At 46.7% G+C, this 15,006-nt stretch overlaps 2 protein-coding genes across 3 annotated transcripts in view; both read right to left on the reverse strand.

The window, feature by feature from the left end:
- hgsnat (heparan-alpha-glucosaminide N-acetyltransferase) overlaps window positions 1-2,791 on the reverse strand; it is a 45,460-nt gene extending 42,669 nt beyond the window's left edge. The window contains exon 1 of one of the 2 annotated variants that reach the window (XM_086007392.1): window positions 2,603-2,791. In XM_086007392.1, the coding sequence (XP_085863518.1) occupies window positions 2,603-2,705 (103 nt within the window). In that variant the 5' untranslated portion in view covers window positions 2,706-2,791. The remainder of the gene's footprint in view (window positions 1-2,602) is intronic. The other variant, XM_086007386.1, reaches the window with a different exon arrangement.
- A 1,750-nt stretch (window positions 2,792-4,541) lies between these two features.
- Window positions 4,542-11,508, reverse strand: pomk (protein O-mannose kinase). The gene is made up of 3 exons (XM_086007396.1): window positions 10,801-11,508; window positions 9,123-9,429; window positions 4,542-5,393 (listed from the first exon to the last, which is right to left on the reverse strand). The coding sequence occupies exons 2-3, from the start codon at window positions 9,408-9,410 to the stop codon at window positions 4,608-4,610; spliced, it is 1,074 nt and encodes a 357-aa protein (XP_085863522.1). The 5' UTR covers window positions 9,411-9,429; window positions 10,801-11,508; the 3' UTR covers window positions 4,542-4,607.
- Between the last annotated feature and the right edge of the window lie 3,498 nt (window positions 11,509-15,006).

The raw sequence follows: 15,006 nt of genomic DNA on the forward strand, positions 1-15,006 counted from the left end.
CCAGTGACACCATGTTAGTCACGTGCACGCATTTTAGTAGAATACAGCTTACACACAATACAGGCAAATGTACTTCACACTTGTATAATTACTGAACATCTACCACCATTCAGTAACCAAGGAAGTAAAGCACTCTCAAACAACATAAAAACACTACATTTTCATCTTACCATTTTACCGACAAATGTACAAAACGGTTAAAGTTCCTGGCTTCCTCTCTCAAAGCAGAGAGAGATTATATAATGCAGGAACTTCTGAATTGTCCTTTTGCACATACAATGTGTTTATAAACAGCCAATGAACAACCACAGTCTAAACATTAACTTATCTACAGCATTAAGAAGCTGTTGTGCATTTGCAATGCTTTATTTCAATTGGAAAGTTAGGACATTCTCTAAACAAAAAGTATCCTATTGAATCACACAGTTTTACTGGGGAATACTAAACGATTTTCCCTCACTGATATTAGATAGAAGGGGAAAACAGTTTGATGGGTTGTTGAATCAGTTTGCCCCTTCAGCTATGGTCAACATCATAGAAACCACTGTTAGAGGAAGTATGGTGCATTCCTACGTTCTTCAATCAAAGAGCATGTAGCCTGGTGAGCAATGGGTGGAGTTTAAGGTGGTCCGACTAACTACCCGACCTCTGCTGCAAATCCCGCCTTAGGGCAGTCGGCACACCTCTCAGTGCACTTGTACAGACTTGTGACGCCCATTCGTCTCAATGTTGCCTGTATGCTTCAGGAACTGATTACTGCCCATTATATTCAAATTTCTACCAACTCCTGCACGCTCACCTTAAAGAGACATTTGACTACACTCCCTGGCTGGAAGCCAACAGTTAAACAGGCAGCCATAACCTCAAACAATCTGTACCAATCAGATCAATTCACTGCCCATCCAGGTCACAAGACAGCAAAAAAAAAATCAATAAATGCCTTCTTCACTAGTATCCTGATTGCCCGCCTGCCCACCACCCCTCACCCACTGTTGTAATGTAGGAAACGCAGCAGCCAATTTACACACAGCAAGATGCCACAACAGCAATGGAATAAATGACCAAATAATGTCTTAGACGTTGGTTGTGAGACAAGTGTCAGCCGTGGCTCAGTGGGTAGCACCCTCGCCTCAGTCAGAAGGTTGTGGGTTCAAATCTCATCCTTGCTTTCAAATACCTCCATGGCCCCCCTACCTCTGACCTCCTCCAGTACTATAACCTCCAAGGTATTCACGCTCCTCTTGCGCATCCCTGACTTTCATCATTCCACCATTGGCCTTCAGCTGCCAAGGCCCTAATGCTCTGGAATTCGCTCCCTAAACCGCTCCGTCCACCATTAAGACGTTCCTTTAAAACCTACTTCTTTGACCAAGCTTTTGGTCATCTGCCCTAATATCCCCTTATGTGGCTCGATGTCAAATTTTGTTTGATGGCGCTTCTGTGAAGCGCCTCGGGGTGTTTTACTATGTTAAAGGCACTCAGTGTTAGCTGTGGCTCAGTGGGTAGCACCCTCGCCTGAGTCAGTAGGTTGTGGGTTCAGGTCCCACTTCAGGGACTTAAGCACATAAAGCTAGGCTGACCCTCCAGTGCAGTACTGCACTGTCGGAAATGCCGTTTTTCAGATGAGACGTTAAACCGAGGCCCCGTCCGCTCTCAGGTGAGCGTAAGTTCACGCTGCACTATTTCAAAGTAGAGCAAGGTCGTTATCCCTGGTGTCCTGGCCAATATTTATCCCTCAATCAACATCACTAAAAAGAACAGATTATCTGTTCAGGATCACATTGTTGTTTGTGGGACCTTGCTGTGTGCAGATTGGCTGCCACTTTTCTTTCCTACATTACAACAGTGACTACATTTCAAAAGTACTTCATTTGCTGTGAAGCGCTTTGGGACGCCCGGAGACCGTGAAAGGCGCTATAGAAATGGAAGTCTTTCTTTTTTCAAATATTGGCCAGGGCACTGGGAGAACCTCAGGATTCCCACAGGTCTAAAATGCCAGCCTGGATTACCTGCTCAAGTCTCCGGAGTGGGGCTTGAACCCACAACCTTCTGACTCAGAGTGGAGAGTGCTACCTTACATCAAATACCTCAACCACCCAACCATCCGTGTTTCTTTCAAGCACATTACGGGTCATTTCACCAATTCTGCCTCTCTATTCCTTTCTGCTTGGTTCCTATTTAAATGCTTTTCATTTTTCACCTTTTCAATTCGGCTGAAGGGCTCACACACCTGAAACACTGACTGACTGCTCTCTCCACAGAAGCTCACTGACCTGCTGCGCGCTGCCAGATTTAGTTTCAGATTTCCTGCATTTTTAAAAGAAAACCAGAATATTGACAAAGAAAAGTGAGGGAAGAAGCAGGGATTTAGAAACACGCATGCACCGTTTAAAAAATATTCTACATCCACGAGTGAACATCGATCAATTGAAGACACTTGTTTATTTTCAGCCCGGACACACTGGAAAATATCCAGAAAAACAGAATGTCCCGAACACTGCACCCGCCCCGGGGACAGCTGCACCCACCCCCCGGGGACAGCTGCACCCACCCCCCGGGCCTCTCCCCGGGGACAGCTGCACCCGACCCCCGGGCCTCTCACCTTCAAGCGCCGCCCCCGCCGGGCTCCCGCCGCCCACCAGCAGCACCGTCAGTGCGGAGAGCAGCACAGCCCCCAGGCCTAGGCTCAGGCTGCCCGACTCCATCGGTTTCTCCGTCCCGACCCGGCGCCGACTCCGCTCTGGCCCACTGAGCCCGGTTCCTCCCAGCCCCGCCGCTTCTCCTCCACCGCCGGCCGCACTCGGCGCTTCATCGGCCGCTTCCGACCCCGCCTCCCGGGCCAGGGGGGCGGGGCTCGTGTGGGTGACGTCAGCATGGGCGGGGCGTGTTGGTGACGTTCCCAGGGGGCGGGGCGTGCGTCAGTGTTGGTGACGTCGTCAGGGGGCGGGGCGTCTGTTTGGGTGACGTCGTCAGGGGGGAGGGCTAGTGTGGGTGACGTCATCTGGGGGGCCGGGTGCATGTGTTAGTGACGTCTTCAGGGGCGGGGCATGTGTTGGGGACGTCTTCAGGGGGCGGGGCAACTGTTTGGGTGATGTCGTCAGGTGGACGGGGCAACTGTTTGGGTGACGTCAGCATGGGCGGGGCTTATGTGTAGGTGACATCGATAGGGGCGTGGCTTCTGCTTAGGGGGCGGGGCTTCTGCGTAGCTGCCATCGACAGGGCGGGGCTTATGTGCAGGTGACGTCGACGGGGGGCGGAGTGTCGGCCGGGGGCGTGGCAGTCGCAGGGGGCGGGGCGTCAGTGGTGGGGTGGCGGTGGAGGCTGAGTATCCATCACCTTCAGTGCAGCCGGTATGGGGAAAATTCAGCCAGCAAACTGGAGGCTATTTTTATCGTCCTTTACAACCTGGCAACTGTTTGGCAGCGAGTCAGTTCAAATCTTTCCTATTGCAGAGCGCATGATTTGAAGCAGAGATCATCATGTCAATATTTTGTTTCTTTACTTGTCCCATTACCATCCCTTTTGTCATTTAATCTCTCCTGCCTTCCACCCCCTCACAGATCTTCCCTTTTGTTTTTTCCTCCCCGCTTTCCCTGCTTCTGCACTTGCATAAAACCTGTTACATTTCTAACTTTTCCCAGTTCTGACAAAAGTCCATCGACCTGCAAATTTAGCACGGTTTCTCTCTCTCCACAGATGCTGCCTGAATTGCTGAGTATTTCCAGCCTTTTCAATATTTAAGAATACTTATAGGTTGGTGAAGGGATATGGGAAAAGAGCAGACAATGGGATTAGGATTACTGCTCATGTGGAGGATGAACACTAACATGGACTCTTTGCATTGAACGACCTGTTTCTGTGTCGTATTTTCGATGTGTATCCTCCAATATACCCTGAGCAGTCGTCGGGACATTATCTGTTTGTACACATTCTTAATCCTGTATAAAGGAATGGGAGTGATATGGGGCTGTTGGGCATAGGAGTACTGAATGAGGGGGAAATTCTGGGGTATGGGATAAGAGGCAGAGGGGGTCAATAATGGTGTGGGAGCAATACGTACCACTGGTATTGATAGTGATATCAGGGTGTCCAGGGTGTGGGAGCACTGGGTGAGATTGCTGTGGTGCGGCAGTAGTGAGAGGGTGTACTTGGGGGAGGGAGCGCTGGGAAAGGGATACCAGTCAGGTAGGAGTGGGAGAAAGGTCCCAGGATAAGAATACACTAAAGTGTGGGGAAGTTCTGAGGGTGGGATCAGCAGAAGATCCTGGACTATGAGGATGCCAGGGGTGGTAACTAGTGAGAGATGGGTCTCGGGATATGCGTGTACTGGGGGGTGGGAGGAGGGTCCCAGGGTGTGACAGCGCTGGGGTTGGCAACTGGGGAAGAGTATTTGGGGCAAACAGATCTGCATAGTTAGAGCCTTGATATGTGTTGGCTTTTTTGAATAAGATGAAGCCCATCTGCCCACAGCTGAGGAGATGAAGACAGATGTTATCTGTTGCGCTGTCTTTGGATTACTCATGATGCCAAAATGGGTCAGCTTATATAGAAGGGATTTTATTTAAGTTAAATTACAGCATCCTCCAAGAACAGAATCTCATCATTTATTATAAATCGTGTCCTGTGTCGCTGTAAGTACCAAACTGCTCTGACTCCTGTGTCAGTGAAGTATAAACAGCTTTATAAGTCTGTACAACCATCAGCACTGAAGGCCTTTGCTGTGGCTCATTTCTCTTGCAGTCCTGATGCAATTGAAACAGGTGGAGCCTGACTACATCACTTCCTTCGACCTGCCCCAGCAGAAAGTCCGTAACATCCGGGACCTTCCATATATCCGTTTTCTCATCGTATGGAGGCATGAGGTCATCAGAAAATGGAAGGTCATCGGCAAATGGCCAAAGCTGCTCGGGGGCCACAAAGTCACCCCGCAGCTGCCGGGCGCCACATTTCACTAAAACGCCAGCGCTTCGATTGACCAGCGGAAGAGCATCCAGATCGTTAGCTAGCACATGCAGGTCTGTAGTTAACAAATACTGGGACAAGCACTTCCCCAGGTCATTGGAATCACACATAACCCGGGGGCCCAAAGGGCTGTTGTGCAGGTAGCGCAGGAACATCACATAGTCAACAGCCAAACGGAATCGCACTTCCCAAGTATTAAAGCCGCGGTGCCCCTCCTGCTCCAAAACGGAATTAACGTTGATTAATGATCCGAAGGGGTGATACTCCGTGAGAATAGTGTGATCTTCTTCACAGTATCCCAGCAGTTTAACCACGTACGCACTCTGTAAGCCTTTCAGCATCTCCAATCCGTGAAAGAAGTCGGCCCTGAATTCGGAGACAGCGAGTCGCGAGAGAGCCACTTTGTTTCCTTTCCAGTGTGCGAGGAACACCTGCAGAACAAACAGAGGCATTGGTGAATATACAGGCCACTTAATGGGGCAGTGATCTCATTCGAGGTTTATTACAACAACTTGTATTTATTTAGCGCCTTTAACTTAGTAAAACGTCCCAAGGCGCTGCACAGGAGTATTTTAAGACAAAAAATTTGACACCGATCTACATAAGGATAAATTAGGGCAGGTGACCAAAAGCTTGGTCAAAGAGGTAGGTTTCAAGGAGCGTCTTAAAGGAGGAATGAGAGGTGGACAGGTTTAGACAGGGAATTCCAGAGCTTAGGGCCCAGGCAACAGAAGGCACGGCCACCAAAGGTTGAGCGATTATAATCAGGGATACTCAAGAGGGCAGAATCAGAGAAGCGCAGATATCTCAGGGGGTTGTGGGGCTGAAGGAGATTACAGAGATAGGGAAGGATTTGAAAACAAGGATGAGAATTTTGAAATCGAGGCGTTGTTTAACTGGGAGCCAATGTAGGTCAGTGAGCATAGGGGTGATGGGTGAACAGGACTTGGTGCGAGTTAGGACACGGGCAGCAGAGTTTTGGATGACCTCAAGTTTACATAGGGTGGAATGTGGGAGGCCAGCCAGGAGTGCGTTGGAATAGTCAAGTCTAGAGGTAACAAAGGCATGGATGAGGGTTTCAGCAGCGGTTGAGCTGAGGCAAGGGCGGAGACGGGCGATGTTACAGAGGTGGAAGTAGGCGGTCTTAGTTATGCTGTGGGTATGTGGTCGGAAGCTCATTTCAGGGTCAAATATGACACCAAGGTATTAATTGTATCAGGAAAGCTGCAGTGTCATGGGTTAATGATTAATCCTCATGTTCAAATCCCTCCATTGCCGCGCCCCTCCCTATATCTGTAACCTCTTCCAGCCCCACAACCAATGTTTCCATTAAGCTGCGTGGCCACACGGTGGTCTGGGTGTCCCACGCAGGCCGGTCACTGGCTTTTGAATGGATGCAGGGAAATGAATGGTCTGTGCAGCCTGTTAAAGGGGCCACGCACCCAAAAAAAATTAGAGGGAACATTGCCTATAACCTTCTGAGAACTCTGCGTTCCTCCAACTCTGGCCTCTTGAGCATCCCCCACTTCCTTTGCCCCACCATTGGCAGCTGTGCTTTCAGCTGTCTAGGCCCTAAGCTCTGGAATTCCCTCCCTAAACCTCACTGTCTTGCTACCTCTCTCTTTCCTCCTTTAAACCGCTTCTTCAAACCTATCTCTTTGACCAAGCGTTTGGTCGCTTCTCCTTATGGCTCCTTCTTTGACTCTGTGTCTATTTTCTTGTCTGATTATGCTTCTGTGAAGTACCTTGGGACATTTTACGACATTAAAGGCTCTGCATAAATGCAAGTTGTTATTCCACAAAGGTGCTCATCTATCTGGATCTGCCGGGCACTCCCACAGCCAAGGGCATGCAACAGTATCAACTGTAATCTAGTATCACAGCTCACGGGACTGAGGTCTCCCACTACTGGCATTAATGTTCACCTTTGAACCAGAACACCCAAATCATTGAGTGTCCTCTCGAGACATTCATTTATATTTTCCTCCTTAACACTGGGTTCCTTGTTTTATATTTTTTTGTATAAACTGACTTTTTCGCTCTCAGTGGCTGGAGGAAAATATATCCGACTGTCTATTTAGTCCGATGGGAAATGATGACATAGGATTACATTACATAGGATATACAGCACAGAAACAGGCCATTCGGCCCAACCAGTCCATGCCGGCGTTTATGATCCACTCAAATCTCCTGTATTTCCTCATCTAACTCTATCAGCAGAACCCTCTATTCCCTTCTCCCTCATATGCTTGTCTAGCCTCCCCTTAAATGCACTGGTACAAACTAGGGTAATTCCAGCCCTGGAATTATATTGAATTACACAGCATTTACAACACAGAAACAGGCCATTCGGCCCAACAAGTCCATGCTGGTGTTTATGCTCCACACGAGACTCCTCCCACCCTACTTTATCTAACCTTATCAACATATCCTTCTATTCCTTTCTCCTTCATCTGCTTATCCAGCTTCCCCTTAAATGCATCTACGCTATTCACCTCAACCACTCCCTGTGGAAGCGAGTTCCACATTCTCACCACTCTCTGGGTAAAGAAATGTGAACAAGTTCCACAAGTGTGACTGCCACATCTGCCCGCAGAACTGAATTTAATGGATTGGTACAAATTTCAGGAACTGAGAGTTCGCCAACCTATGCCTTTATGTTCATTTATAAGATGAGAATGTGCCTCCTTTGGTTTAAGGTCATGTAACCTTCTGCTCTGTCAGGCAGTCTGAGGACAGCAGGGAGAAATCTCCTCCTCTTCTTCAAATAGTGCCATGGGTTCTATTGTGTCCACCTGAGAGGGCAGACGGGACCTCAGTTTAACCTCTCACCTGAAAGGCGGCACTTCTGACAGTGCAGCACTCCCTCAGTACTGCAACTGGAGTGTCAGCCTAGCTTTATGTGCTCAAGTCTATGGAGTGGGACTTGAACCCACAACTTTCTGACTTAGAAAAATCAGCGCCAAAGATTTTTTTATCTGTGCGCAGCCTCCAGTGGTCCCTTTAAGGAGCATTGGTTCAACAAGTACCAATGGGCGATGCGTGCGCAACACATGCTCCACCCATTTGTACCTGAAAACTGTGCCAGGATCCTACAACATATAGGACCCTCATTTAAGAATTTTAATAAGCGCCCTGTCTGTTTTGGGCAGAGTACTGACCGTCCATTTCAAGGCCCCCTCGAAAATAGAATCAGGCGGGTCTCAGGGTAGCGGATTTTTATTATCTCCCACTGCCCTGTGAACAGGTAGGGAGATAAAAGCCAGCCGACTGTAACCTTAATTTTTCACTTTAACCCAGCTTATATATTTTCCTAATTTTTGATCATGCTGCTACAGGTCATTTGTGGGTCAGAGTTAGCATTCTCACCTCTGAGTCAGAAGGATGTGGGTTTAAGTCCCAATCCAGAGACTTGGACCCATAATCCAGGCTGACAGTTCAGTGCAACACTAAGGGAGTTATGCAATGTTGTTCGGATGAGACGTTAAACCGATGCACTGTCACCCCTCTCAGGTGGACGTAAAAAATCCCACGGCACTATTTTGAAGAAGAGCCAGTGAGTTCTCCCCGGTGTCCTGGCCAATATTTATCCCTCACCCAACATCATTAAAACAAATTCTCTGGTCATTATCACACTGCAGTTTGTGGGATCTTGTTGTGCGTAAATTGATAGCTGCATTTCCTAGATTACAATAGGGACTGACGTAAGAAAACTACTAGGTACTTGGTCTAAGCGTTAAACAAAGCTTTAATCAACTGTTTTACAACATGGAGATCTAGTTGTGTCCTTCACTAGTTCTTGTAAAAGAATGTCCTGAGCAAGCTGGGCCCGTGCCCGAGTATTTATACTCTCCCTGGACAGCGCCACCAGTAGGCCACCCAGTATTATTTCATAAGTCATTTCCACATGAATTACAAGATTCATGTCAGGGACTACACTTCAAAAGTACTTCATTGACTCTGAAGCACTTTGGGATGTCCTGAGGTCATGAAAGACGCTATATAAATACAAGTTTTTCTTTCTAAACCCGATTCAGAGGGAAGAAGTTAAGTGTTCCACTCCCCAAGACAACACTTCACCGAAACAGAATACAAAAAGAATAAAACTGATTTCAAGAAAGAGGAAAAACGTGTATCAAATTCCTTCAAGGAGAACTCACCTGCTTGACAGCGCCTTGTCCAATCAGCTCCGTCACAGTAACCTCACTCTGTATCATTTCACAGGACAGCCAGGAGAGGCAATCCTTCATTCCTCCCAGCCGGAAGTGGCCAGACGGGCATGTGTCTGAACTCCTGTCTTCAGGTCCCTTCAGCCAAGACAAATGGTCCCGAAGCTCCATTCTGAAGAATGTGGTGACTGTAAGGAGGGCAGCAACAAGAGGTACAAGGCCCAGGGTCACCCTCTGCAGCATTGAAGGGCCGTGGTTACCAGCTGTTGTCCCCCGCATCTTCAAAACTCTCTGCTACCTGCACAAGAAGGGTTCACATTGAAAAAGGAAAGGCCAATGATACCCGGACTCCAGAGGTTAAATTATGGGGAGAGATTACACAAATTAGGGTTGTATTCCCTGGAATTTAGAAGGTTAAGGGGTGATCGGACTGAAATTTTCAAGATATTAAGGGGAACAGATAGGGTAGATAGGGAGAAACTATTTCCGCTGGTTGAGGATTCTAGGCCTAGGGGGCATAGTCTAAAAATTAGAGCCAGACTTTTCAGGAGTGAAATTAGGAAACACTTCTACACACAAAGGGTGGTAGAAGTTTGGAACTCTCTTCCGCAAATGGCAGTTGATGCTAGATCAATTGTTAATTTTAAATCTGAGATTGATAGATTTTTGTTAACCAAAGGTATTAAGGGATATGGGGCAAAGGCGGGTATATGGAGTTAGGTCATAGATCAGCATGATCTCATTGAATGGCGGAACAGGCTCGAGGGGCTGAATGGCCTACTCCTGTTCTTATGTTCTTCTTACTCTAAGCCCAAGGCTGATGTTGAATCAGTAGTGAACAGGGAGAGGTGGACAGCTATTTGACTGGTTGGGGGAGGGATGCCCAGAAGATCACAACCCAAGGCCCAGCAAATTCTCACTGTAAGCCGGGAAGTCAACGTGTGAGTAACTCCACTGTATCCATACCAGAATAAGTTCTTAAAGGGTATGTATGACTATATCGTCTTGAATGAGTCACAACCTCCAGCTCAACATCAGTAAGACCAAAGCCATCACCTTCAGCCCCTGGCACAAGCTTCTTGCTCCTTGGGTTGCGGAGGCTCTTTAACCTGGCAGTGGTAAGCTTGGCCTTTTCGAGATAGGAGCTCATTGCGGAACACGCACGGGCATGGTGGGGTTGCCAACTCTGGTTGCACATATTCTGGGAGGTTTCATTACATGACCTTCAACCGTGCTGCCCAGACAAAACAATCTTTTTTCCCCCCATCTCCAATCTTTTTATAACTAATAAACTAAAGTGTTCAAAGAAAATGAAAGCAAAAACATTTTTTAAAAATGCGCTATGATTTTTCTCCCGGGTTACTCATTGCATTATCGAGGAGATTCCCCTTTAAATCCTGGAGACTCCAGGGCAATTCGGGAGGGTTGGCAACCCTGATATAGGGCTTGGGTCTACAGCGATGGCCACAATTCGGCGGCTGGGGTCTGATGTTAAATCTTTTCCGGTTAAATGAGCGGATTAACCGGGGACGGACCGACCCAACCCAGGCGGCCTCCCAACACCGCCCGAGCCCAGCCCGGGGACCGCTCGGATCGGACAGGCCGGCCTCAGGAGTCACAACCCGCCCCGTTAACCGGGCCTCAGACCCGCACACGGTCGGTCTCCTACCTGCCCGGCTGCAAATCCAGCGCGGCTCCTCACTCGGGAGGCGGCTCCGCAGCAGCAGCCGCTCACGGCGAACCAGAGAGAGAGAGAGAGACACACACAAACACACACTCAAACCCAGAGAGACTCAGAGAGCAACACAGAAACAGACAGAAAGACACAGAGACCAACACAGACAGAAACCAAGACCCAGAGGGAGACACGGACCCTGAGTCACACAGATACCAAGAGACATACAGACACAAACCCAGACAGAGAGACACACAGACAGAAAGACAGACACAAACCCAGACTGAGACACCCAGAGACACAGGCAGAGAGCCAGACAGAAAGACAGACACAGACCCAGAGAGACCCAGACCAGAGATAAAGACAGACACAAACCCAAACAGAAAGACATAAAATCAGAGCCAGATAGACACAGACACAAACCCAGACTCAGAGCCCCAGACAGAAAGACAGACACAGACCCAGACAGGAAGAAACTGACCCAGAGCCAGATAAAGACAGAGACCCAAAGACACAAACCCAGACCGAGACAGGCAAACCGAAAGGTCCAAGATGGCAGGGCAGTTAGGATTTTAACGGACCGCGAAGCACAAATACAAAGACAGACACACAAGCAGTGAATATTCTGTTGTTCAGGTTTATCTTACTGCACATAGTAGGAAGATATAACAAATTCTTAAATCGAGAAACCTAGTAAGAGGCATGGCAGCACATGCATTGAAAACCATGATAAAGCTGGGCTAATTCAGGGGATACCGAGTCAGTGGCACCAAACTGGGGTTTTAAAAGCCTAGTTTATTGAAGAGAAGAAAGACTAAGGCATAGGATGGTGGAGGGGGGGGGGCAGTGGGCAGGGATGGTGAGCATAGCCTGGCGATCGAAAAAGGTAGACACAGGCAGACCCGGCTACCAAGAGAGGACAGGATATGCTCTCACTGCAGTCAGGGAGTGGTGGAGACAAAGATGCACTTCCTCACAGCTTGTAGAAAATATCAGGGCATAAGGGAGAATTTCTACCCAAAATTCACAAAAATATGCCCGGAATTCAGAAATTTGAATGACGACCAAAAGCTCCCATACCTACTAGGGGAAGAGAGAAATTGTGTAACACTAGCGGCACACTATGTTAGAGCTTGCCATAAACAGAGGGACAACCACTAAATATAAGAGTATATATAAATTATATGAAAGTATATTTATACACTCAGGGATATATCTGTTTGTACACTGTATGGATAGATCTGTATTTTTGTGTACAAACAGGAATGTTTTTCCAATGCTTTGGCAACATAAGATGTAACTTGTTATGCCAATAAAGCGATTTGAATTGAATTGAATTGAATTGAGCAGACCCAGTTTGGAAGACCAGGGAAAGAATAGATTAGACTAGGAGACTTTGTCATGAGTCTTTATTTCAACAGAGCGGGTATTGGGAGAATCAGCACATAGGGTATTGGGAGAATCAGCACGTAGGGTGTGGGTTTTGCTGATAAGGAGGCATGAGGGGAAATATCAGAGCAGGATTGACTGCCGTGTTATCAAATAGTGAGAAACAAGGTCGCAAATGTAAGACATTGAAGGATGTCAGAGGGATCAGATGATAAGCTTCCTCTTGTTCTGTCCAGGAATGCGAGAAGGGTTTTAGGGACGTCCCAAAGCGTTTTACATCCAATGAAGTATTTTTGAAGTGTAGTCACTGTTGTAATGTAGGAAACGCGGCAGCCATTTTGTACACAGCAAGCTCCCACAAACAGCAATGTGATAATGTCCAGATAATTTGTTTTCGTGATGTTGATTGAGGGATAAATATTGGCCCAGGACACCGGAGAGAACGCCCCTGCTGTTCTTCGAAATAGTGCCGTGGGATCTTTTATCAGTTCCAAACAATTGCATGAGAAATGTAAATTGTTGTAATCTTAGGTAGAAAAACAATTCGCATTCCACATGGACATGTGCTGAGTTTTTTTTTTGGCTTTCTTCTACTTTTTAACTTTCAATACAGTACTTTTTTTGGTTTCTGTGTCCCAGACTACTCTTGTAGCTGGGCTCAAGCCCCCTACCTCCCAGAGTGTGTTTACACTTGCCCCGATCCCTGGGTAAAACAGAATGGACTTGGGTTTTAGAGAAAGAAGAAAAAAAGTTTGGCACGAAAGAAGAAATGGAGGCGGCTTTAGCAATATGCTGGGCGAGTTATATTTGAAGTTAGATGAGATAGTGAGGCCCAGAATATGAATAGATGAAGCAATAAGGGACGAGTTGTCAAAGATAAGAGGTAGTAGCTGTTAATTGGAAGAGTTGGAACAAGATTTTCATTGCCCCATCAAAGGGTAAGATGATTAACATACAGTAATTCAACCATTGTATTGCAAGAGGACCGGAGGATGTGAAATGTGAAGAATGAATGTAGAACTGAATCGACAGAAAGTGGATCGGGTCAGGTGGTGAGTGGAGGAAGTCATTGCAGAGGAGGAAGGGGTCAGCCCTGAGTTAACAAGGAGTCAGAGGATGAAACATCAACTACAGCATAGATCATACAGCACAGGAGACCACTCAGCCCATCACCCCTGTGCCAGCTCTTTGAAAGAGCTATCCAATTAGTCCCACTTCCCTGCTCTTTCCCTATAGCCCTGCATATATTTCCTTTTCAAGTACAGTATATGTCCAATTCCCTTTTGAAAGTTACTATTGAATCTATTGAAAGGGAATTGAATATATCCGTGAAAAGGAAAAATTTGCAGGGCTATGGGGAAAGAGCGGTGGAGTGGGACTAATTGGAGAGCTTTTTCAAAGAGCCAGCACAGGCATGATGGGCCAAATGGCCTCCTGTGCTGTAAGATTCTATGACTTCAAACCTTTACCTTTACTATTTGTAGGTGCTAATGGACCTGCTATATATTTGCAGCATTTTCTGTTTTTATTCCTAAAACTGTTCACTAATTTCCCATCCTCCATAAACTTAAGCTCATCCAAAACTCTGCTGCTCGTATCCTAGCCCTCACCAAGTCCCACTCACTCACCCATCAACCCCGTGCTTGCTGACCTCCATTGGCTCTCGATACACCAACTACTCAAATTTAAAATTCTCATCCTTGCGTTCAAATCCCTCCATGGCCTCGTCCCTCCCTATTTCTGTAACCTCCTCCAGCTCTACAACCCTCCAAGAACTCTGCATTCCTCCAACTCTGGCCTCTAGTGAATCCCCCACTCCCTTCTCCCCACCATGAGTGCCTGTGCCGTCAGCCATTTAGGTTCCACGCTCTGGAATTCACTCCCTAAACATCTCTGCCTCTGCACCTCCCTCTCCTCCTTTAAGACATGGTCCACATCTTTGACCTGTAAAGGAATATACTATATAAGGAACTCTACCTTATAAATTCTTTAAAACATGACAAACTGGGTTTGGAAATTCAGCAACCTAACTATAAAATAGCTATGAAAGAATTCTGGCTATTGAGATAAGACAGTTGTTGACCCTGAATAATTAACCTTATTGAAACAGAAGGTGCATGGCTCCGACAAGCTGATCTTTTGGGAACAAAACAATGGTCCATACTGGATTAAGGTGTTTTAATTTAAACTTCATAAAGATGGCACATAAGATAAGGAACATCTGCCCTCGTAAAGAGGATATAAAATAAGGAACACCTGCCCTTCACACTGTTTTATATGGTGACCCCAGAACACCTGGAGATGAGACAAGATTCTAGAATATTACAAGCTGATGTAGCAGTAAGAATTGCAGAGGTCAACAGAAAGATGAATAGGGATAATTAACTTGCATCAGCAGAAAACCTTAAAGGAAATACCACTGAAAAAGGGTATAAATATTGAAGTCTCAAAATGGGCAGACTCGCTTTAATCGGGCAAAGTGATTCTCGACCACATAGTTGGAGACCACAGAGCCACCTCTTTGTACCTCGGGGATCAAAGGTATTTGATATTGATGGATATCCTGTATAGAAAACTTTAAGAACTGTAATACTGTAGCGAAGTTAAGATTTAAAATTAAGATTCTGTTAATAATGTTTTCTCTTTTTAGAACTGTTAACGTTGCGATTGACTGATTCACCAACTGTAAATTGCATGTCGGTTCTTTTAATAAATCTCTATATATTTTTAGAATTGTCTCAAGTCTTCTGTATCAATAACTCGCAAACTCAATCTCGGTACACTCTTTGGTGAAGAGTTACATAATTCTGA

Source organism: Somniosus microcephalus, chromosome 2 (assembly GCF_052327205.1).
Source record: "Somniosus microcephalus isolate GS21.2 chromosome 2, FLI_Smic_1.0, whole genome shotgun sequence".
NCBI lineage: Eukaryota > Metazoa > Chordata > Chondrichthyes > Squaliformes > Somniosidae > Somniosus > Somniosus microcephalus.

What these genes read in the sequence shown, in the direction of transcription:
- pomk (XM_086007396.1), bottom strand. Translation starts at nt 9,410, where the DNA reads ATGCGGGGGACAACAGCTGGTAACCACGGCCCTTCAATGCTGCAGAGG. An exon ending in GACAAGGCGCTGTCAAGCAG is followed by an intron (nt 5,394 to 9,122) that starts GTGAGTTCTCCT and finishes TTTGTTCTGCAG; the next exon opens with GTGTTCCTCGCACACTGGAA.